This window comes from Leuresthes tenuis, unplaced genomic scaffold, assembly GCF_036924035.1.
Source record: "Leuresthes tenuis unplaced genomic scaffold, fLeuTen1.0.hap1 SCAF_20, whole genome shotgun sequence".
Taxonomy (NCBI): Eukaryota; Metazoa; Chordata; class Actinopteri; order Atheriniformes; family Atherinopsidae; genus Leuresthes; species Leuresthes tenuis.
The window spans coordinates 31943257-31966304 of NW_027325374.1; the positions used below are offsets into that span (position 1 = coordinate 31943257).

The following is a 23048-nucleotide window of genomic DNA, read 5'->3' on the forward strand; positions in this document are numbered from 1 at the left end:
AGGAGTCTGGGTGATTATAAAGCTTTGAAATTTGCAACACCTGGCCTTTCCGAACAATGATTGTGAACAAGCAGTGACATCAACAGGCTAATTTAGATCTGGTCAGAGTTATCTGAGAGCTCAAGTCTCTTGGGGTTTCCCATTCTTTTGGAGGGCTCTACTTTCCCTGTTTCATTATAAAATTGTAGCTTTTTGTATAGCTTGTTATATCTTGATTTGTAAGTCGCTTTGGATAAAAGTGTCTGCTAAATACATAAACATAAACATAGAAAACAAAAATAATACTTGTGATATTGCTTAAAATATTGCAAAAGAGTGTTTCATGTTTAACTTGTGTAAACATGATTGCACATACAGTATTCATATTTTCCATATGATATATACATTTAGATAACCAATTTAGCCTTTTATTAAATATCTTATAACTAATCATTTCTGCAGGAGATATCTGATCACTCTTATCACAAAGCTTCACACCTTGTCAATCACATATCAATGAAGCCTAACTTCTTTTCATCTTCTATGACATTTCAGCTGCTAAGACAAGGCTGGATGAAGTTACCTATCGAAGAGCTCGCCATGTAATCGAGGAGATAGAGAGAACTGTCCATGCTGCAGAAGCCCTGAAGAGAGGGGCCTACAAAGACTTTGGCAAGCTTATGCTGGAAAGCCACAACTCCCTGAGGTACAAATAAAGCAGCTGTGTCATTTGGTATTAGCTACTGTCTCTGTTCTGGGCAGAATGTAGGAAGTGTTTGATAACTCGATATCCTTGTGTCAGAGATCTGTATGAGGTAAGCTGCAGGGAGCTGGATGAGCTGGTTTCTGCAGCCATGGAGGTGGAGGGCGTGTTCGGCAGTCGGATGACAGGTGGAGGATTTGGGGGATGCACTGTGACTTTACTGATGGCCCACACCATTGACAAAGCCATACTTCATATACAGGTAATCACATAGACACCTTGTTTGGATTATCCGCTGTATGCAAAAAAGGTATACGTATGGTATTTAAATTTTACTGCTGTAACTGCTGTAAAAAGTGAAGCAGCCAACTTCAGGATGATAACTTGGGAGGTTCAGTTGTTGGTCAATGACTGGCTCCACAATGACCGGTTGTCATGCATGGTATGTCATTCTGTGCACAATACTGAAAGTATATTTCTTCGCTATGATTTTCTGTAATTTTTGTAACAGGTTTGAAGCTTGACTAACTGTTCACTACCTGTGCTGGCTAAATATAAGTGGACATGACTGGACACCTTGGACAGAATTTAGCAACTAGCTAGTAAACAAACGTAAAAGATAAAGAGACAGATACTGTTGTTCACAAGCTGATGGAGACCAAAGTAGAGACAAAAGATTGATATTAAATTTGTATTTTTTTAGTCCACACTCTATTCAAACATCAGTCTTCTTCCTAGCTATTTATACCTGTTTGCTAACACTTTACCTTTATCAACTTTAAACCTGTAACATTCAATAGCCTAAATAGCAGCACAGTATTTTGAAATTTAGATTATGCTTAGCTTGAAAGCACAAAGCCTCACAATTTAAACCTGAGCAATTTTCATACACCAAGATCCCTGCAGCAGTAAAAGTCGCAGGAATATTTCCTCATCGAGAAGTTGTCATGGCGAAAGCCTGGCTGACTCACAAATTGGAGCAGACACAGACACTTTGGAGATTTGAGTCAAAGACAAGGTTTCTTTAAAGGAAGGTGAAGCGGTGAGCTTTTATATTTGTGACAGGTGACATTTGTATTATCATATACTCTGGAACATCTCCAGAACATTTCAGGACCCCTGTGTGTGTGTGTGAAAACGGCTTATGAGGGGCATTTTACAAGGGGAAATACTTCAGAGTGGAAGAGGGGTAGAGTGCACAGGAGTGAAGGACAAAATGAAAAATGTGAGCTGTGGCAATAGCAATGTTTTGTTTACTATTCACCAGGGATGGAGTGATTTTCGATCGGATCATCTAGTGGCGATCGAAGGGAGGATCGTGATCTTTTTTTCAAATGGCGATCTTTAAGGCTATCTTGAATTAATTTAATGCCATAAGATGTTAAAGAAAAAATCTCTAGAACCTGCACTTTACTGTGTGCTTAAAAATGTTTCTCATGGAGCAACATGTCCTACAGAGGACATGGGCCCTACAGTGCCCTTTGAGCTTCCTCTGTAGCAGCAATCTACAATCCGCAAAGCTTGACTGGCGTAGCAACAGTAACCAAGGGGGGTGGGGCTTAGCAAAGGTTCAATTAGACCCTGTTGCATCTTTTTTTTCTTCTCACTTTTTTTCCGGAAGTGCGCACCACGGACGCAGGCTCTCTTTGTCTCCTCTGTTCTTCATCTTAATGGTTGCTTACCGAACACTTTTCTCTGCACCACAAGTGGTATATAATCTTTCTCGAACCAGGTGAGTTTTTTTTTCTTAGCTGACGTAATTGCGCCTGCCCTCTCAGGTGATTGGATCGCCTATTGACAGTGGCCACGATCAAATGATCTGAAGACAGGGCCAATTTCACATCCCTATTATTCACTGTATATAGCAGATGACGTTCCCTACCAAGTTTTGGTATCTGTAGTACATGTGCACATATCCCCTACTTAGGTAATCCTGTAGACAGGACTAAAAAAAAGTCTGATCTGGACATTTGTGTTTGTGAATGAACAAATTAATTAATTATTTATTATTATTAATATAATAATTATTATTATTATTAATTTTCAAATGCAGGTCAAACAGGTCATTGAAATGGTTGAAAAAGTTGTAGTGAAAAAGATGAGAGAGCTATAAAGGGAGTCTGTACAGGCACTTGGCAAACATATTGTAATAAATACATGTTATTTTGACGAGGACCCCAGCAAGTTACCAGCACTAGAGAAAAAAAGTAATTTAGAAGTTTGGTCAGCATTATTCAGTAAAGAAATCAGGCAGTAGAGTCAGAAATAAACCTTAACCAAATATGAAAACCATCCATCCATTATCTTCAGTTTATCTGATGTCCGGTAGCAACAGGTCCAAGTAGGAAGTCCAGACATCCCTCTCCCCAGCGAGACTTTCCATCTCCTCCTGGGTGATCCCGAGGCGTTCCTGGGCCAGATGAGACATGTATCTTCTCCAGTGCATTCTGAGTCAGCCTCAGGGCCTCCTCCTAGTTTGACATGCACGAAAAACCTCAGAGGGGAGGCAAACAGGAAGCATCCTAATAAGATGCCCAAATGTCTTCAGCTGACCCCGTTCAATGTGGAGGAGCAGCGGCTCTACTCCGAGCTCCCTCAGGATGGTTGAGCTCCTTACCCCATCTCTAAGGCTGAGCACAGCCTTAGAGATGGGGTAACTCAAGGAAACTCTTTTCAGCTGCTTGTATCGGCAATCTCATTCTTCCGGTCGCTACCTAGATGTCTTGACCATAGATGAAGGTTGGAACAAAGATGGACCGAAAAATCCCAAACTGTGCCTTTCAGCTCAGCTTCCTCTTCACCACAACAATCCAGAGCCGTGCATTACTGAGAAAGACCTAATCCGTCTGTCCATCTCTTATTTCAACTTGCCATAACTCGTGAACAAGAGCCCAAGGCAGAGACTCATCCCTGACCTAGAAGGAGCACTCCACCTTTTTACAGTTAAGAACTATAGCCTCAGATTTGGAGGAGCTGACTTTCATCCCGTCCGCATCACATTCAGTGGCAAACCGCTCCACTGCAGACTGAATGGTTTGAAGAGTCCAACAGAATCACATTATCAGAGATGAAACTCTGAGGTTCCCAAACTCAAAATCCTCCTTTCCATGACTACGCCTTGATATCCCGTTCATGGAAATCACAAACAGGATTGGTGAGAAGAAGTAGCCCTCTGGGACTCCAACATGCACTGTAAATAAGCTGGACTCTGTACCATGAATGCAGACACAGCTGTAGCTTTGGTTATATAGGGACCAAATAGCCCTTGAAAGTGATTCCGATACCCCGTACTCCAGCCAACCCCCCAAAGAATCCATCGGAGGACATAGTAATAAATCTTGTCCAAGGCCACAAAACACATAGACTGGATGGTCAAACTCTCATGAACCACACTGCTCCTCCTTAATCCAAGGTTCAACAGTCAGTGGAAGCCTCCTCTCCAACACCCTGAAGTTCAGTGTTTTGGGTTGAATCTTGTTCATCCTCGGTGCGTTACCACTTGGAAACTTTTAAACTACCTCTGCCAAGGTGATCAGTGAGTCTTCCCCCAGGTCCTCAGACTCTGGAGGACTAAATGGAGGGCATGCTGGCTGGATTAAGGAGATCCTCAAAGTTTTCCTTCCACAGCCCGACGATGTCCTCAGTTTGGGTCAGCAGTTCTCCATGGAGGCCAAGCACAACCTGGGATGGCCCCAATTTCTATCCCGTCTTCACAGCACCATGATTAGACACTGGTTAAAGTTAGTTTCTTGCTGTTTTTTTCTGGTTAAACTACAGCTTAAAATCTTTCTAGCCCACTATGTCTTAATCAGACTCACTTTTTCCCTGGCGCAATTTTGGTTACTGTACAAACATGCTTGTTGTGAGTTACACAAAAACATCAGTATTTACCTTGGGGGTAATCAGAGTCACCCACAGGTGCTCCCACTGCCCCTGAGAAAGCAGTGTCACTCATAGTTAACTCTCTTTGCAGGTACTGCAGTTTCAGAAAGACGTCGCTTAGGGACTCGATAGAATAGATAAAATTGTTCAAATAGGCCAGGGAGGCTTGGGGCTTGGCCCAGGTAAACCGTTGTGGAGTAGAGCAGGTCCTAAGGAGAAGAGAAAGCTAGTTGTTGTGCAGGTTTGTAAACAGGAGGAAATGTTAAGGGGTACAAAGGCAGTTGATCAGTGTAAACGGGGACAGTGGTTGAATTGGGAAGGTGTAGAGAAGAAATAGCTTAGTTGGAAAGAGCTGTAGAATATGGAAGAAAGGAGTATTAGATTTTTGATAGAGGCAACATATGATGTTGAACATATGAACATATGAACATATCAACTCCCCAGAACCTAAAACTGGGTATATGTTCATTATGTTCAGGTACTGCAACTCTAAGGCATATTTTGTAATTGGGCTGTAAGGTTAGTCTGTCACAAGGCCGGTATACGTGGTGACATAACCAAGTTTTGAGAAGCTTAGCTGCAGGTATTGAAGATAAATGAAGGCAGGTGAATTTAGAAGGGTCTAAGGTGAAGAGAGTCGCAATTCAGTTTGTTCAAGGCAGCTTAGAGGATGCATGTTTTTGGGAGATGCAGGTAGATTTAGGAGGAAAGCTTGTTGTTCCCCAGGAAATAGCCTCTACACATCTCAGATCTCAGATCTTGGTTTCAGAGAGGAACATCCTACAGACCACCTACAAACCACAGGTAATCTAAGCTACTCGTCCAGCACTGGCATGAAAGAGTAATGCATTCTGGAGTCCGAGACACCCTATTTTAAGATACCGATTTTAAGGGAGACACAGTTGGTCAAGGGGCTGGCATCACTGTGTTACATTTATAGGAACCTCAAGGTAAAAACAGCATAGCAAGTTACAGCTCTTCTACCCAGAGATAGAGTGAAAGAGTCCCTGTCTTTTGAAATTACTGGGGTAGATTTTGCAGGCCATTGTATGTCAAGGCAGAGCAGTGCATTTAGAGTTACTGAGTTTTTTTGTTTGTTTTTAAGATGGCGCCATGTGAGTGGCTGTTAGTTATAGGAGCACTGACCACTTTTACTCTACCTTTTACTTTCTTAACATCTTTTTCTTGTCACTTATTACAAGTATGGTCATCTGAATCAACATGTGATATTATTTTTAAATTTTTTATAATTTACGGACTTGGAGATTCGTCATGCCCCCGCAGTCAGCTGTTGGCGCTTAGCAGCCAGTCGATACACCTCAACAAAAGACCATAGATCCCCAAGGAATTACAGCAGAGGTGACAGGGATGCAGAGCAAGGAATGGCGTTAAGAAGTGGTGCTGTACACAGGATTTCGAGCTTCGAGCTCTTAGCATCTGACTGTAATACCTGCCATGGGAATTTTTGAACATCATCACATTAACTGTTTACATCCTGCCGGCGGGCGATGCGGCAGCAGCAAGTAAGACAGTTCACGTCGTTGTGTCTCAGCTGTAGACATCACACCCTCAAGCCTTTCTCCACTTCTCCGGTGACTTTAATCATGCCACCCTGTCCTTAATTCTCCCAAATTTTATCCTGTATGTGGACTGCTGCATCAGGGAAAATAAAACTATTGATTGTGGGGGAGAGCAGGGTCTTGACACTGCTCGCACAACATATTGTTTGTTTAATTCAATTCAATTCAATTTTATTTCTATAGCGCCAGATTACAACAATTGTCATCTCAAGGCACTTAAGTAATATAGTCCAATTCAAGCCAATTGGAATTCAATTCATTGTAATCATAATCCAATTAATTCATATAGAGCCAATTCAAAAATTAATATCCTAGCTAAGGAAACCAACAGATTGCACCGAAACTTGTCTTCAGTCCAATCTCCCGTCCTGAGCGTGCCTGAGGCAACTGTGGAAAGGAACGACTCCCTTTTAACAGGAAGAAACCTCTGGCAGAACCAGACTCAGGAAAGGTGGCCATCTGCCTCGACCAGCTGGGGTTTGAGAAGACAGAAAAGAGGGAAAAGAGGGGGTAAAAACACCATAACACAATTCAAGTGATACCTGTTGGAACAGGGAAACACACGTTAATAACCACAATAATGTCACATGTACATAATATCCTTTGAGAAATTAAACAGGTGGAAAAAGAGAGCAAAGTGAGGAAAGGTGTGACAGATGAGGTCCCCCAGCAGTCTAAGCCTATAGCAGCTTAACTATGGGATGTTTCAGGATTACCTGAGCCATCCCTAATTATAAGTTTTATCAAAAAGGAAAGTTTTAAGCCTAATCTTAAAAGTGGAAAGGGTGTCTGCTTCCTGGACATTTACTGGCAGCTTATTCCACAGAGAGGGGCCTGATAACTGGAGGCTCTGCCTCTCATTCTACTTTTAGAAACTCTGGGAACAACAAGTAAACCTGCAGTTTGGGAGCGAAGTGCTTTGTTAGGAAAATACCTTACAATTAAATCTTTAAGATATGATGGAGCTCGGTCATTAAGAGCTTTATATGTGAGGAGAAGAATCTTAAATTCTATTCTGAATTTAACAGGGAGCCAATGAAGAGAAGCTAAAACTGGAGAAATATGATCTCTCCTGTTAGTTCTCATCAGAACTCTGGCTGCAGCATTTTGGATCAGCTGGAGGCTTTTCAGAGAATATGTGGGACAGCCCAATAATAAGGAATTACAGTAGTCCAATCTTGAAGTAACAAATGCATGAACTAGTTTCTCTGCATCACCCTGAGACAGGATGTTCCTGATTTTAGCAATATTACGAAGGTGAAAGAAGGCAGTCCTAGAAACCTGTTTTATATGTGCGTCAAATGATCAATTCTGGTCAAAAATAACTCCTAGGTTCCTCACTGTAGAACTAGAAGCCAAGGAAATACCATCTAGAGTAACTATATAACTAGACAATTTCTCCCTGAAGCGCTCAGGTCCAAAGAGAACAACTTCAGTTTTGTCTGAATTTAAAAGCAGACAGTTCTGAGTCATCCAGGTCTTTATGTCTTTAAGACAGGCTTGTAGTCTGACCAACCTGTAGGTTTCATCTGGTTTCATAGATAAGTACAGCTGAGCATCACCAGCATAACAATGGAAATTTATGCCATGCTGTCTAATAATGTTACCTAATGGAAGCATGTACATAGTAAAAATAATTGGTCCAAGCACAGAACCCTGAGGAACTCTATGACTTACTCCAATGTGTGAGGAAGAGTCTTCATTTACAAGAACAAACTTGAATCTATCAGATAAATATGACTTAAACCAGCCTAATGCAGTTCCTTTAATCCCAATAACATGTTCAAGTCTCTGTAACAGAATGCTGTGATCGATCGTATCAAATGCAGCACTGAGATCCAACAGGAAAAGCACAGAAACAAGTCCGCTATCAGAGGCTAAGAGGAGATCATTGGTAACTTTCACCAGTGCTGTTTCTGTGCTATGATGCACTCTGAATCCTGACTGAAACTCTTCAAAGAGATTATTTCTATGTAAATGATCACAAAGTTGAACTGCAACTATTTTTTCAAGAACTTTAGACAAAAAAGGGAGATTGGATATAGGTCGATAATTAGCCAACACTTCTGAATCAAGAGTAGGTTTTTTAAGTAAAGGTTTAATTACAGCAACCTTAAAAGTCTGAGGTACATATCCTGTCAACAAAGACCGATTGATCAAATCCAATATGGAAGTGTCAATTAAGAGTAAAATCTCCTTGAACAGTCTGGTTGGGATTGGGTCTAAAATACAAGTTGATGGTTTAGAAGAGACTATTGCTGTTGTTAGCTCTGGGAGATCAACTGGGCAGAAGCCGTCTAAATACAAATCAGGTTCTAAAGATACTTCTAAAGCTGCTCTACTTGATGATACATCAGTGATAATAGTGGAAAGGATTCCATCAATCTTCTCTCTGATAGAAACAATTTTATTGATAAAGAATCTCATGAAATCATCGCTGCTGAGAGTTAAAGGAATACATGGCTCAACAGAGCTTTGTCAGCCTGGCAACAGTGCTGAAAAGAAACCTGGGATTATTCTTATTCTCTTCTATCAATGATGAATAATAAGCAGTTCTAGCTTCATGAAGGTCTTTCTTATACGTTATTAAACTATCTTTCCAGACTAATTGAGACTCTTCTAAATTAGAGCAAAGCCACTATCTCTCCAGCTTTCTTGCAGTCTGCTTTAACGCACACAGCTGTGAATTATACCAAGGAGCCAACCTCTTCTGACTGATTACCTTCCTTTTCAGAGGGGCAACATTGTCCAGTGTTGTACGCATTGAAGCTATAGTGCTGTCAACAAGAGAGTCAAGTTCTACTGGAGTAAAATTTAGGTAGCCATCCTCTGTCATATCAGCACATGGCAGTGAAGAAAAGGATGATGAAATCAACTCTTTAAATCTGGTTACAGCATTCTCTGATAGACACATTCTATATGTAGAATTCTTCTCAGAAGCCGTAGAGTCAAGTAATGTAAATTCAGAAGTTATTAAAAAATGGTCAGATAAGACAGAGTTATGAGGGAACACTGTTAACTGTTCACTCTCAATGCCATAAGTCAGCACAAGGTCAAGGGTATGATTAAGGCAGTGAGTAGGTCTGTGAACAATTTGAGAAAATCCAATAATATAGAATTAAAGTTAATATTTAGGCTGTCATTTTCAACATCTACATGAATGTTAAAGTCACCCACTACAATGACTTTATCTGTACTCAGCACTAACTGGGATAAAAACTCTGAGAATTCAGAGAGAAACTCAGAATAAGGGCCAGGTGGACGATACACAACAACAAACACAAGAGGTTTTTGTGATTTCCACTTTGGGTGGGAAAAACTGAGAATCAGAGATTCAAAAGAGATAAAACTAATCTTGGGTCTAGGACTGATTAGGAACCCTGATCTGAAGATAGCTGCCACTCCTCCTCCTCTGCCTGTGGTTCGAGGAACATGAACATTTAAATAGTCAGAGGGAGTTGATTCATTAATGCTAACATGATCCTCCTGCTGCAGCCAGGTTTCTGTAAGACAAAATATATCAATATGATGATCACAGATCAAATCATTCACTAACAGAGACTTCGAAAGGAGAGATCTAATATTCAGCAAACCACATTTAATAGTTTGATGTTTTTGTTCAGTTAAAGTTTTTGTTTTAATTTTTTTTTGCACAAGAGGATTTGCTCCTTTTGTGTTTTTTGATTGAGGGGGGGGCAGCATCAGGTGGGAAGCCGCAGAGAAGTGTGTAAGACTACAACTCTGCATCCTGGTCTCAACCCTGGGTTGCCATGTTTTTGGATGACTAATAAATTCGTCCATATTTCTAGAAATGAGAGCCGCTCCTTCCAAAGTGGGATGGATGCCATCTCTCCTCATCAGACCAGGTTTTCTCCAGAAAGATTGCCAATTATCTATGTAGCCCACGTTGTTTGCTGGACACCATCTAGACAACCAGCGATTGAATGAGGACATGCGGCTAAACATGTCATCACTGGTCAGATTTGGCAGGGGTCCAGAGAAAACTACGGAGTCCGACATTGTTTTGGCAAAATTACACACCGATGCAACAGTAATTTTAGTGACCTTCGATTGGCGTAACCGGGTCTCATTACCGCCGACGTGAATAACTATTTTACCGTATTTACGCTTATCCTTAGCCAGCAGTTTTAAATAGGATTCTATGTCGCCCGCTCTGGCCCCTGGAATGCATTTGACTATGGTCGCTGGTGTCGCTAATGCCACGTTTCTGACTATAGAGCTGCCAATTACCAGGGTTTTCTCCTCAGCGGGTGTGTTGCTGAGTGGGGAAAATCTATTTGAAACATGGACAGGTTGATGGTGAACCACGGGCTTGACTTTAGGACTATGACTCCTCTTCCTGACAGTCACCCAGCCACTCTTAAGTCCCGGCTGCTCGGGATCTGCTTGGGGACGACTAATAGAACTAACTAGGCTATTTGGCTCCGCACTGACTAAAGGGGCCTGGCTCGCTATCCGGTGGTTTTCAACAGTGCAGAGCCGAGCTTCCAATTCAGATAACCTTGACTTCAAAACTACAAAAAGACTACATTTGTTACATGTACCATTACCACTAAAGGAGGCAGAGGAGTAACTAAACATCTGACACAAGGAGCAGGTAAAAGCTGGAGATGGACGAAGATAACTGGTAGCCATGCTAAGCTAGAGAACTCGACACACTGCTAAAAAGTGAAAAATAAAAACTTAAGATCCGTAAGAGTGAGCGTTAGAATATAACAAGTATGGGATAGAGTTAACTATGCAAGATGTGTAAATTATAGGGAGAAATAAGGTGATTATTAGTAGTTCAAGAGGAGCAAGAAATATCACAGTGCACACACAAAGCAACAGGAAGTGATGCAATACGTCTTACCGCAAAGTCACCTTTCCCCACAATTTATACACTTCTAGACATTCCCATATCATATGCAAAAAGGTTTTCCCCTAGATAAAAGATTATAATGGAGATGATTTACACCATACACTTTGGTATTTTATAAATGACACCGCTGCAAAAAGGAAATCTTTTAATGTAATAGTTGCAATTAGCTCTTTTTCTCATCCATGCAGTACTTCCGGTTTCTCAAAACAAATGCCCAATGGATTGATTTATAATCCAGACAGGCCATTCCTCCATCTGATTTACTAACCTGAAGAGATTATTGTCACGGCCCAACTATGGACCCGAAGCCAAATGCTCGACTACAAAGACCAAAGTATCAAAATAAATGTTTTATTGAACAAAATAAACAAACAGAAAATCACTCTTACGAGGCTGGGCTAAGAAAAAGGAAACAATTAGAAAATCACTCTTACGAGGCTGGGCTAAGGAAAAGGAAAAAAAAACAGAAAATCACTCTTACGAGGCTGGGCTAAGGAAAAGGAAACAAACAGAAAATCACTCTTACGAGGCTGGGCTAAGGAAAAGGAAAAAAAAAACAGAAAATCACTCTTACGAGGCTGGGCTAAGAAAAAGGAAACAAACAGAAAATCACTCTTACGAGGCTGGGCTAAGGAAAAGGAAACAAACAGAAAATCACTCTTACGAGGCTGGGCTAAGGAAAAGGAAAAAAAAACAGAAAATCACTCTTACGAGGCTGGGCTAAGGAAAAGGAAACAAACAGAAAATCACTCTTACGAGGCTGGGCTAAGGAAAAGGAAAAAAAAACAGAAAATCACTCTTACGAGGCTGGGCTAAGAAAAAGGAAACAAACAGAAAATCACTCTTACGAGGCTGGGCTAAGGAAAAGGAAACAAACAGAAAATCACTCTTACGAGGCTGGGCTAAGGAAAAGGAAACAAACAGAAAATCACTCTTGAACAAAGTATCAAAATAACAAGACCTGATGATGGTTCACTGACATAGGACAAGACGAACTGGCACAGGACTAAGGGAGAGACGAACCTTATATACACAGTATTGATAAGTATTGACTTTAAAATCTCCAAGCAAGCAACAAACTTCCCTATTAATAACATCAAGTGAAGTTGTGAGTGTATCATTGAAATAATTAACTTCAGCATGAGGTGGACGATAAATACAACCAATTATGACATTTCTGATGTTTTTTAGATTAATTAAAAAAGACAGATTTAACCTCAGTTTCCTTTGAGATTAAATCCAAATCTTTCTTACTTTAATCTGATATTGGTTATGAACAAAAGCAGCAGCTCCTCCTCAAGCCCTTTCCTTCCTATTTGAAAATACTAAAGTGTACTGAGGTATGTTGAAAAGCCCAACTTTCATCAGAAAGTCATGTTTCCGTCAAGGCAATGATTGAAAATTCATGTTTTAGCGTTGACAATAAATAAATAATAAAATAAATAAATTCTTACGAAGGCTACGTATATAGTGAATTATAGAGAAGATATTGGAATTGCTGGTTAAATTGCCAGTCAACATGAAATTCATCTTCATTATAGTAGTTACATGAATTAGACTCTGTTAAATCTACTAAAGAAATGAACATCTGGGTCATATGAATCCATGCAGTCCATATGATTATAAACACTTGTAATGAACGGGCTAAAAGACCCAACCATGAGAAAATCATATTGAAATCAGCTCCAGCACATACCTGCTAGGGTTAGACATCTCCCTGCTGTCTTGGGGTACTGCTGCGAGGATGTATAATCAACTTGTCGTAACAGAGAAAAGCGATGTCCCGAGCAGCTGTCAACTTAGGCATTAAGTCTTTATTTACGTCAGTTTTGGAGCATTTAAGGTATTTGGCCCTCTGGAGAATCATTGATCTGTCCTTACACTTAACAAACTTAACTACAATCGGCCTGGATCTGTCACTCACTGATGCAGGTTTCCCTACATGGTGAGCCCGCTCCACCTTGATCATCCCCTGCAGTTGTAGTTTCTCCATGAAGACTCTCTTAACCTTTTCCTGCGAATCAGCCCATGTTTCTCCTAGTGTCTCCTCAATTCCATCTATCTACCAAGTTGTGTCTTCTGGACTGAGCCTCTAAATAATCCATTTTGTCAGTAACGGCCAATAGACTCTAATATATCTTGAAAATTTCAGATTGCATGTCTTTACAGTGACCAGTCTGTTTAATGTTACCCATTTTGATGTCATCGACCTCTTTCTGTGTGAAATGAATACTGGCTTTGATTTCTTGAACTTCTTTTGAAATATCATCCAGTCGTGTGTTTGTTGAGTCCAAGATTATTTTGACAAAACCTTTATAATTCTCTTGCTGTTGTTGCAAGAGTACTAAAAACATCTTCCTCTGTTGTTGCATTAGTTCATTCACCTGTGCAAGCCTAATAAATTCCTCCTCAGACTTCACTTTTGGCTTTTGCTTAGGTGGCGTGTTGTTACGTTAGCTTCACAATACAGTTTTTTGAATTTTGAATACAGTTTTGAATACAGTTTCCTTAGTTGATGCTGAATTGATCAGCTACAGAATCACACTTCCACTGAGCTTCTTGCAGGTCTGGCGGAAGGTTGAAGTCCACTTATCTAATCAATAGCTCCATTTCTGTTTCCACCACAGCGATAAGACGCGGAGCAAAGAAAGATGAGCAGGAGCTGAGACAGTTTACTGCGCTTAGACAATGGGAGATTTTTAACTGTGTTCTTTTGCCATTCCACACTTAATCTCTTTTTATGGCATCATTTTTCCAATAACCTGCTGGAGGTACAAGTGGAATCATAGAGCTTACAAAGTTGATACGGGGTAGAATATTCATTTTGATAACTAATATGCCGGCTGGGACTGAGCTTGCCAAGTGTCTTCCATCTATTCATATCCTCCTGTATTCTTTTCAGAATTTCTGAATAATTAATTTTTGCAACAGATGATGGGGATGCATCTATTTTCACCCCCAGATACAAAACCTCCTTTACCACATTAAAAGAGAGGGGTAGCTCACTTTGATCCGTATTAAGAGATGTTGACTTTATAACCTGAGAGGTATCCAAACTTATCCAATGCTGTTAGGGCGTGTGAAAGCATTTGCTGAATGCTTGCCAAATATACCAATGTATTATCTGCATAAAGAGATATTGAATGTGATGTCGACCCGACTGTAATTGGGGAAATTGTAGGAGAATTTCTTATCAATTGTGCTAGTGGTTCTATGGATAACGGAGACAGCGGATCACCTAGTCTTGTACCCCTTCTAATGTCAAATACAAAAGACATACCTCTTCCAACACACACACAGGCTAAAGGGTTGTTGTGTAAAGTCTGAATCATATTCATGAATTCAAGGTGATCAAATGCTTTCTCAGCATCTAAGAAAAGCAGGCCACTAGCAGATGGTATTTTATGGGAGGCACTAAGTATATGAAGCAGCCGATGGATATTATCCAACGCTAGACGCCCCTTGATGAAACCTGTTTGATCTGTGCTAACAATTTCACTGTCACTTTCTCAAGCCTTCTGGCCAGGACTTTAGAAAATATTTTGAGATCTGCGTTTATTAAAGATATTAGGGGGTGGTTGGCACATTCTAGAGCAGTGGTTCCTAACTCATGACCTAAAAGTGGGTCGTGGACCCGTTTTCAATGACTGGGAAATAAAAAATGACTCAGAATGCATGCTTTTCACACTCCTAAACAGTAGGTGGCGACGATACCCTGTAATGCTATTCGACTCTCACCATTTCACAGATAGAAGAAAAGCTACGGTTTGTTTTTATATAAGAGTGACCATAGCTGAACGCAGGTACGACATTAACTCCATAAAATATGGATTTTCTCATATTGAGGACAAAAGGGTGAACGACCTCAGTGCACTTTTTGATTTTGAATTAAAATGCAGCCACTTGAGTGTTAAAGGGAATTTTTCCTCTCTACGTCACACTCTTGTTTGCTTTTTTTTTATTGTTAAACTTGAATTTTGTGTATATTGACACACTGTGATATGTTTTCATTAAAGAAATGGCAAATTTTCCTGGGTCGCAGCTTGTCTAAAAAAAAATGATGGTGGGTCCTGAAGCCAGATCAGTTGGGAACCACTGTTCTAGAGCAGGGATGCCCTCACTCGGAGTGGCCCCTAGATTCATTTCTGAAAATGATAAAAGTGTGTCCTCCACCGCCTCCGATCAGTTTGCTTTACGTGCTTCGACCGGGTATTCTCCATCAGCGAGGAAGAGAGGTCAAGCCTTGGCGAAAAGCAGCGCAAAGACAAAACTCGATCAAGAAAATCGTGTCTTTCAGGTGAAATGGGAATTGGATTATCTGTACAAAATATCACAAATATAAGACCGATATCGAGAAACTGCAGGAGCAGTTCAAGCATAGTTTCCAAGACTTTCACGCAATGGAGCCACAGATAACGCTCTTCGTGGACCCCCTCTCTCCGCTGCTGTCAGCGAGCATCCTTCTGAATTGCAGCTTGAACTTTGCAACCTGCAGTCCGATCCGTTTTTTCAGGCGAGGCGCAATGAAAAGGGAATTTCGTTTTGGAGTCTGCTGCCTGAATGCCGCTTCCCACTCCTCCAAGATTTTGCTCTCTCAATGACCGGTATGTTTGGGAGCACATACATTCGTGAGAGCAGTTTTTCGACAATGAAGCACATCAAGTTGAAAGAGAGAAACAGGCTCGCGGATGACACTCTTTTTTATCTGACGCGAATTGGATGCACAAAGATTGACATTGATATCCACTCTATTGTGTGCCAACAGTCAAAGCCACAAATTTCTCATTAAAGGAGAACCAGTCTATGCTAGGGGTGAGGTAGAGCAGGTTTTCTGGGAAAATATTGAAATCTTCAAAATGAGTTCTTGCACTTAATGTTGTTATTAAGATGCTGTGATATGTTGGTTCAATAAGCATAAAGACATCTACACATATTTTGGTCTTATTTAAAATGGCATTTTTCTCATAAATTTGGTTAGGAAGTACGCTATCCTATGTGGCCCCCTGGTAGCGCTGATGAAAAATTGTGGCCCCCTCCATCATTTAAGTTGCCCATCCCTGTTCTAGAGGGTTCTTACCAGGTTTAGAAATAACTGTGATAAAGGCTGTGTTTGGGTCCCTGCGAAAAGCCCCCTCCTCAATAGCATAGTTTATGGCAGGAACGTCCACATCCGGTCCTCGATGGCCGCTGTCCTGCAGGTTTTAGATGTTTCCCTGCTTCAACACACCTGATTCAGATCAATGCATCATTAGTAGGCTTGTGCAGAACTTAAAATCTTTTGAAGAGATCCATTTCATCTGAATCAGAACTTTGAACTTTGGACATCCCTGGTTTATGGTGTCCAACCAAACTGGTCCCAGTATATCCCAGATATCCACACAAGATATGATTCAACTGGAATCCGATCTATTCCTGGGGTGAGTCCTTTATTTGTTGTCTTTACTGCTTTAAGTAATTTCTCCAGAGAGAATCCAGCTTTCTGGTATCATCTTCTGACAGCATCTGATAGCTAGTATATGTCTTTTAGCTTCTTGCTGCTTAAGCGTCAGTGGCAAGAAATGACTTGGCCTGCTACCTTCAGTATAATATTTATGCTTAGTTATGTGTGTCATGTCTTCTGCCCTGTGCATTGATAAATAATTCAGCTCTGCCTCATTTTAAGATGGCTTTCTGTTGTTATGTTATAATAAAGAAAAGAGGCCCAAATAAGGGTTTTATCTGCAATGCTATTCTTATTGATCTTAATAAATTCTTCAAGGCCCGATTTTAATTGGTTTACAAATTCTACATTTTTAAAAGGGAAGAATTGGACCTCCATCGACTAAATTTATTCTTCATTCATAATGAAAGGTAGACATAATTGGGTTGTGATCTGATATACATCTAGGTATGATTTCTACATCTACAAGATGAGATTAAAAAAAAAAGAATGTAGTCTGTTCATGAGATGGTTACCGCACCTTTTTAGACATCAGGTGTGTTTCTTGAAGAAAAGCAATGTCTGCTTTCTGTCTGCGCAAAAAGTCTAATATTTTTGAGCCTTTGTATGGAGAATTTATTCCCCCAGACACAATGACACAATAGAAAAATTCTCTAGGCTTATTGGGTCTGTATTGCTAGTATTTCCCTGGAATGATGCACTGGTGGTGGAATCCTGTTTAACCCACCCTTGCCCTCCCCTTCCCTCTTCCCTCTTATTTCTCCTATCCCTCTCCCCTTCCTTAACAATTCCCTTTAAATGCTCCATCTGTGAGTGACACTTAGCGATGTCAAGCACTGAACACCTATCACCCCCTCTATCTAGAATATGTCTAATTTTATTTTAGTCATAAACGAGGAAAAAGAACAGAAAAAAAAACATTTATGTAATGAAGTTAAACATAGAAGAGTAACAGCATTAGCTGAGATTTAAGTTTCTTAAAGAAGTAAGACCCAAAAAAGACTCCTTTGGTCTATTCAAACCCCACCTAAATCAGGATGTTCTGTATTAAACCTTGCAGTAGTTGCTGTGTACACAGAGTGCTAACACTGTGATTAAACTATCACAGTGATTCAAACTCAATCATAAACCAGGCCGACCTTGGTTGGTCATGAATAACGTGTCGGCAAGCCAACTGGTCTAATTTAGCTACAGCATTATTACTGCTTGAAAGTACCCATCAGAGCAGTCAAATGTAAAGTCCCCAAAGAAATACTCACTTAACAGAAAAGGGGTTAGCACAATGCTAATTAGTCCTAGTGACATCGGCTGCGAGTCGTCCTCTTCTCCATCTACTTGTACCAAAGCTTTGAAAGTTTCGTTGGCCTCCTCCGCTGAGTTGAGCGACATTCTCTTGCCCTTGTAGGTCACTCTCAGGATAGCTAAATAAATAAGAAAAGTGCCAATCCCATTCTGTCATAACTTAGCATGAATTTCCTTGTACTTCTGCCGCTCCTGCATTGTCCTGGGGCCATAGTCAGCAAAGAACTGTAGGCGAGTGCCATCTGGGAGAGTTGGTTTTGCTTTCCTCACCCCCTCCAGGATAGCCTGCCGGTCAGTGTAACGTAGAAGACGGAAGATCATGATACGCGGTTTTGACAAGCTGTTCAAGTAGATCCGATGGGCTCTGTCTGTCTCCATTGGGTGAGACATCTGGAACTGTGGTATCCAAATTGGGAGCATTTTCTGAAGGTAGCATCTCCCTCCGCGCCCATCGGTAGACCGACGAGTATCACATTATTCCTTCTAGATCGGTCCTCCTCTTCGTCAAGTTTCTTTTTTAATTTTGTGACCTCTGCCATAGAGGTGCTAGTTTCTTTCTCGTTCTTGCGCAGGCTAACCGTGATATTATCCATTTGGTTGAAGATGGTGCTAAACTTCTCAGCATGGATGTCAGCTTGCTCTTTTAATGACCTGACGATATTTCTATTCTCTGCTGTGTTTTTGGGTAGGATCAAGGGCGCTTTCAAGCAATTCCTTCAGCATTACCGCAAAAGTTTCTTGCAGTTTTGCTGAATCATTAGCTTGAGGATGTTTGTTTGTTGAGTCATTTTTGGATGAAGCTTGGTCTTTCTTGGAAGTCATAATGTACTCTATTATTACCCTAACACGGAAATTGTAAAAATACGGTATAATAACACTTTTAACATGAATAAGGGGCAGTTTCGTGCAGGAGCTCAGTGCCTTGCAACCATCTTGCCTCGTGCCTCACTGGAAGTCCCTGTCTTGCCATTATTTCTATGAAGCTTTCAGCTATCCACTACACCCCAAAACTGGGAGAGTGGCTCTAACAGGTCACAGGAACAACATCGGAGATCTCTGTCCAGAGGAGTTCAAGGTATGAAGGTACAACTAAAATACTGCATAGAACCCTCAAGCTCCCAGGCTTGTGGTTGAGGTTCTTAGCTTGAAATTGCAATCACTCACATGAGGGTAAATGTGGAGTTTTTATATATATATGGATTAAAATAACCCACAAAGGACAATTAAATATATCTATAACAACTGTTGGTATTAAAAAGATAAATGCTGTTTTAGAGCCATGGTGTCCACAATGTTGTAGCTTAGATGCAAATACTTAAAACGCTAACTGCATTACATTTTACCGCTAATTTGTATGTACTGTTTAGACTGAACAATTTGAGATTCAAATATGATTCCTGTACATATTTCACTTATAAATTTGCAAATCCTGTGTCTCGGGTAGAAGAAGAGACAAAACCACTTCATGGTTGAGAAATCTGAGGAGTATTATTTGCTCACCAATCAGCTTACATGGATAAGAAAATGAAAATACTGACTGAAGTTAAAAAAAAGTAAAGAAAAGTATTTCTATCACAATTTTAACTGTCATGAAGTGCTTCATAGAGATAAAAACAAAATGGTTCATGGTAATGAAAAATGATGAATACATAAAATGAGACAATAGAAATAAAGCAATCAAAAAGACAAATGAGACATGGTTAAACAAAATCCATTTTATTAAATGGGCCTTAAGTCTAGTGGGAGAGATTCAAGTCCAAAGTTTAGGGCAACAATCTCAAAAGCACAGTCTTCTGTTCTGAGCCGAGATCAAAGGACAACTTCACGGTCCCACTTTGAGAAGTGGATTTAAAACAAAAATCAAAAAGCCACTTGGTTTTTTTTTTTGGTTTAGTTTTTTTATTTCTTGTTTATACAAAGAAAATCCAATGACCACAAGATACATAGACCCTGGAATTATAGTGCTGCCAACACGAGCATTGTCACACACTGTTTTTCTAAGTGATGTTTTGCCCCTTTTGACCATGAAAAAGAAAAAAACATGAATTTCTATTTAGATTAGTTAATTTAAAATACAAATTAAATAACCACCATTTTGTTACTTTTACTTTAATCCTATAACCAAAAGATATACTGACCTTCTAGTAAGCAGCACTTGAATTCTACAGTAGGATGCACAGTGCTAAAACCTTACAGGGCTTTTCTTTTTTTTTTGTGCTGTCATAAAAAAAAAGAAAAAAAATCCGAACTGTAGTGCATGAGTGAAGAAAGCTTTTTACCCTGGTTATTGCAATTTGTTTTATGCTGCCCCTTATAGGCCATCAACTCACATAAGCTTTAATGCAGAACAGTTGCACAACATATCTCAAATTTCAAAGATATATCAGAGAATTATTCAATTTTGATGGTGTGTTTGGACACGTAGACATATATTATGTGTAAAAGATACAAGTTTGACCATGTGATTTCTAAGAGTTTTACTTTTTCTATCAGTGTTACTTTATTCTTCACTTCTGTGACATTAAGTTAAATGATGAATAAATGTTACAAACACAGACTGCGGTAGATTTCTTGCAGATAAAGTCATTTTTTTGGCTAGAGCTTTACCATCCTTCCATCCTCAGTGGAGGTAATAAAATTAACAAATTTTTTCCATATTGATATTTTGAAAACTCATTTTAAAAAGTCATTGTATTGGTCTGTATAAATATGTACATAGTTTGACTATGCTGTGTTTACAACATACTACTGCTTGTTAAGCAAAGTCAGCTTATTTTTTTGGTTGATTATTTTGAATTTTGCTTTATTCTTTACTTTGTTATCATAATTTAGCTTTTTGTAAAATGTTTGTATTGCAGATGAAGTTTGAAATGAGAAGTGTCAAAGGATATTGTTCACAGGGGATAAAAAGCATCTTTTGGTGATCTGGCTGACACTTGGAGCTGTTTTAGGCACAAGGGGGTATTTCAGACAAATAGCCCAGTCCCCTGTGTATTGCTCAGACAGCTCCAGTGTGTGAGAGAATATGTGTGAGAATGAGAGATCAGTGTGTATGAGCTACAAAAAAAGAGAGCTTCGCCAAGACAGAGCCAGAATTGTCCAGATATTAGCATGCTGGTCTGGTCACTGCAACCCTGCTGCCTTTTTCTTTAACACAGTCAGACTGTAGGACTGCTGTTGGCTGATACCATTTAGAATCTAACAGAAGATTCATAAACAAAGTTGTACATTTGACCCAATAAATCAATGGGAATTACTTTCTAACAGTAACACTTTTGCTTTGAAGCAACAGCGAGAAGAAAAAAGAACAGCAGCCTTTTCTAAGGTAACAGCAATTCTATAAATCTTCAGCTTTCGACTAAAACTTAGCAGATTTTCTTGGATCCCTCCAAACTTGGCTGTATTCCGATGACTACTGTGGCTGGCTGACTGTGAAAAGAACCAAGTCTTTGGAAGACGATATTTTCGACATTCCTGACGAGAGCAGAAGGATTCTTACCATCTCAACAACTATCCAAAGAACTATTCACAGAGTCAGAAAAAAATCACATCTACTCTCCCAAGATGTTGAATCTCAACTCTCCTGATGACAATAGCAACAGGAATTCTCTCCAGGATCCAGTGTCATTGAATGTTGGTGGAGAAATTTATACAACAACTCTGGACACTCTGACCCGCTACCGTGACTCAATGCTTGGGGCAATGTTTACTGGACAAATCCCAGTGCTCAGGGACAATGCGGGAAATATCTTTATTGATCGAGATGGTAGAGTGTTCAGGCACATTCTGAATTACCTGCGTTCCAGTTCCTTGGACCTGCCAGACGGCTTTTCAGAACTTAATTTGCTACGGAGAGAGGCTGATTTCTACCAGATACACCCTCTCTTGGAGGAGATTCGCCACTATGAGGCATCAGTGGCTCTAGGTCTTAGAGGAGGGCCACTAGGAGCCATGGTTATTGTTAACTTTGACTCCAAGGTATGTGTGATAAGGTTTCAGAGATATGTCTGTCTAAAAACAAATCAAGTCAATGTGTGAGTTTTACATCCAAAGGTAGCATGGCATCTGTATCACCTTCAGAATTTTGATCAATCTTACTCATTGGAACTTATCAGACCAAGTATGAAGGTGTTCCATCACCAAAATTTTCAGTTTCCTAAGAACTAATGTCCAAGACATTTCTCAGCACCCCCATTAACACATTGTGAGTTTGAACTCCCTCAACAACTGCAAACTATTGCAAAGATTTAGCAAATGATTCTGCTCATGCATCAAAGGTATAAATAGTTATACCTTTGATGCATACAATTTCTCAGGGCACCTATGGATAATAAAGCACAAACTTCAGGCAATTGCTTTGTACATTCACTGCCTGTTCCCCTTCACATTTTTAAGACCCTGGTTCTTCAGTGGATATAAAGAGAAAAACTGAGATCCTTAAAAGATCCCTACACCAATCAACCTTAACGTTATGACATCCTGCCTAATATAGACTGAGCTCTCCTCCTCCTGCCAAAAGAGCTCTGATCAATCAAGGCATGGTCAAAGAACATGTGAATATGGAAAGCCGTTTGAGCATTTATTCCATTACTTTCCTTCACTAGTTCGCACTGTGTCAGCACTAGTTGGATATGTGGTTATGCTATTAGACATGCTGTCCAACTAGTTGAACAAAAAGTCCTACAAGTTACCAAGTAAATGATAATCTCATCTCCCACTAGTTCAGTTCGTAAATGTTTTAGATTTCTCTATTTACATTAGTGAAGACAAAAAGTCTAACTAGTAGGGTCTTGGGAAGGGATGGGAATTGAGAACCAGTTCCTAGTCTTGGGCCTCACTAGTGTAACGTCAAAAGATGTTTTTACTAGTTAGTTAATAACGTTACAAAAATTTGCACTAGTTACACTAGGGATACTAGTGTTACCCGTGACAATTTGCGGCTTTCACTGGTTAACAGGTGCAATAATTGTCAGTTATTTGTAAACTAGTAAGTTGTTTAGCTGCCAAGCTAGTTAACATGTTGGTGTTTAGCTGGTATCTGAAGAGTTTAGAGCTCAGAAGCAAGGCTCAGTGCTGTCCCTCTGCGGAGGCCTGCTCATTACAGGAGTGGTGTTGCTATACTGTATGGCTGGGAGAGGGTTAGGTCTGCAGAAATTTTCCTTTTCCTGGTTTTCCCTTAGACCCCCATCTCTTGTGCACTGACCAGCTCCTCCTCAGCCGACTGATCGGAATATCAAGCAGCCTTGATATTTGGATCAAGATCGGGACATGTCTGCAAAC

General features: G+C 40.1%; 1 protein-coding gene across 2 annotated transcripts in view; it reads left to right on the plus strand.

Annotated features, from left to right (window-relative positions):
- galk1 (galactokinase 1) overlaps window positions 1–23048 on the plus strand; it is a 36351-nt gene that overhangs the window by 9271 nt on the left and 4032 nt on the right. For both annotated transcript variants that reach the window (XM_072373269.1, XM_072373268.1), the window contains exons 6-7: window positions 535–685; window positions 782–944. In XM_072373269.1, coding sequence (XP_072229370.1) covers window positions 535–685; window positions 782–944 — 314 coding nt within the window. The remainder of the gene's footprint in view (window positions 1–534; window positions 686–781; window positions 945–23048) is intronic.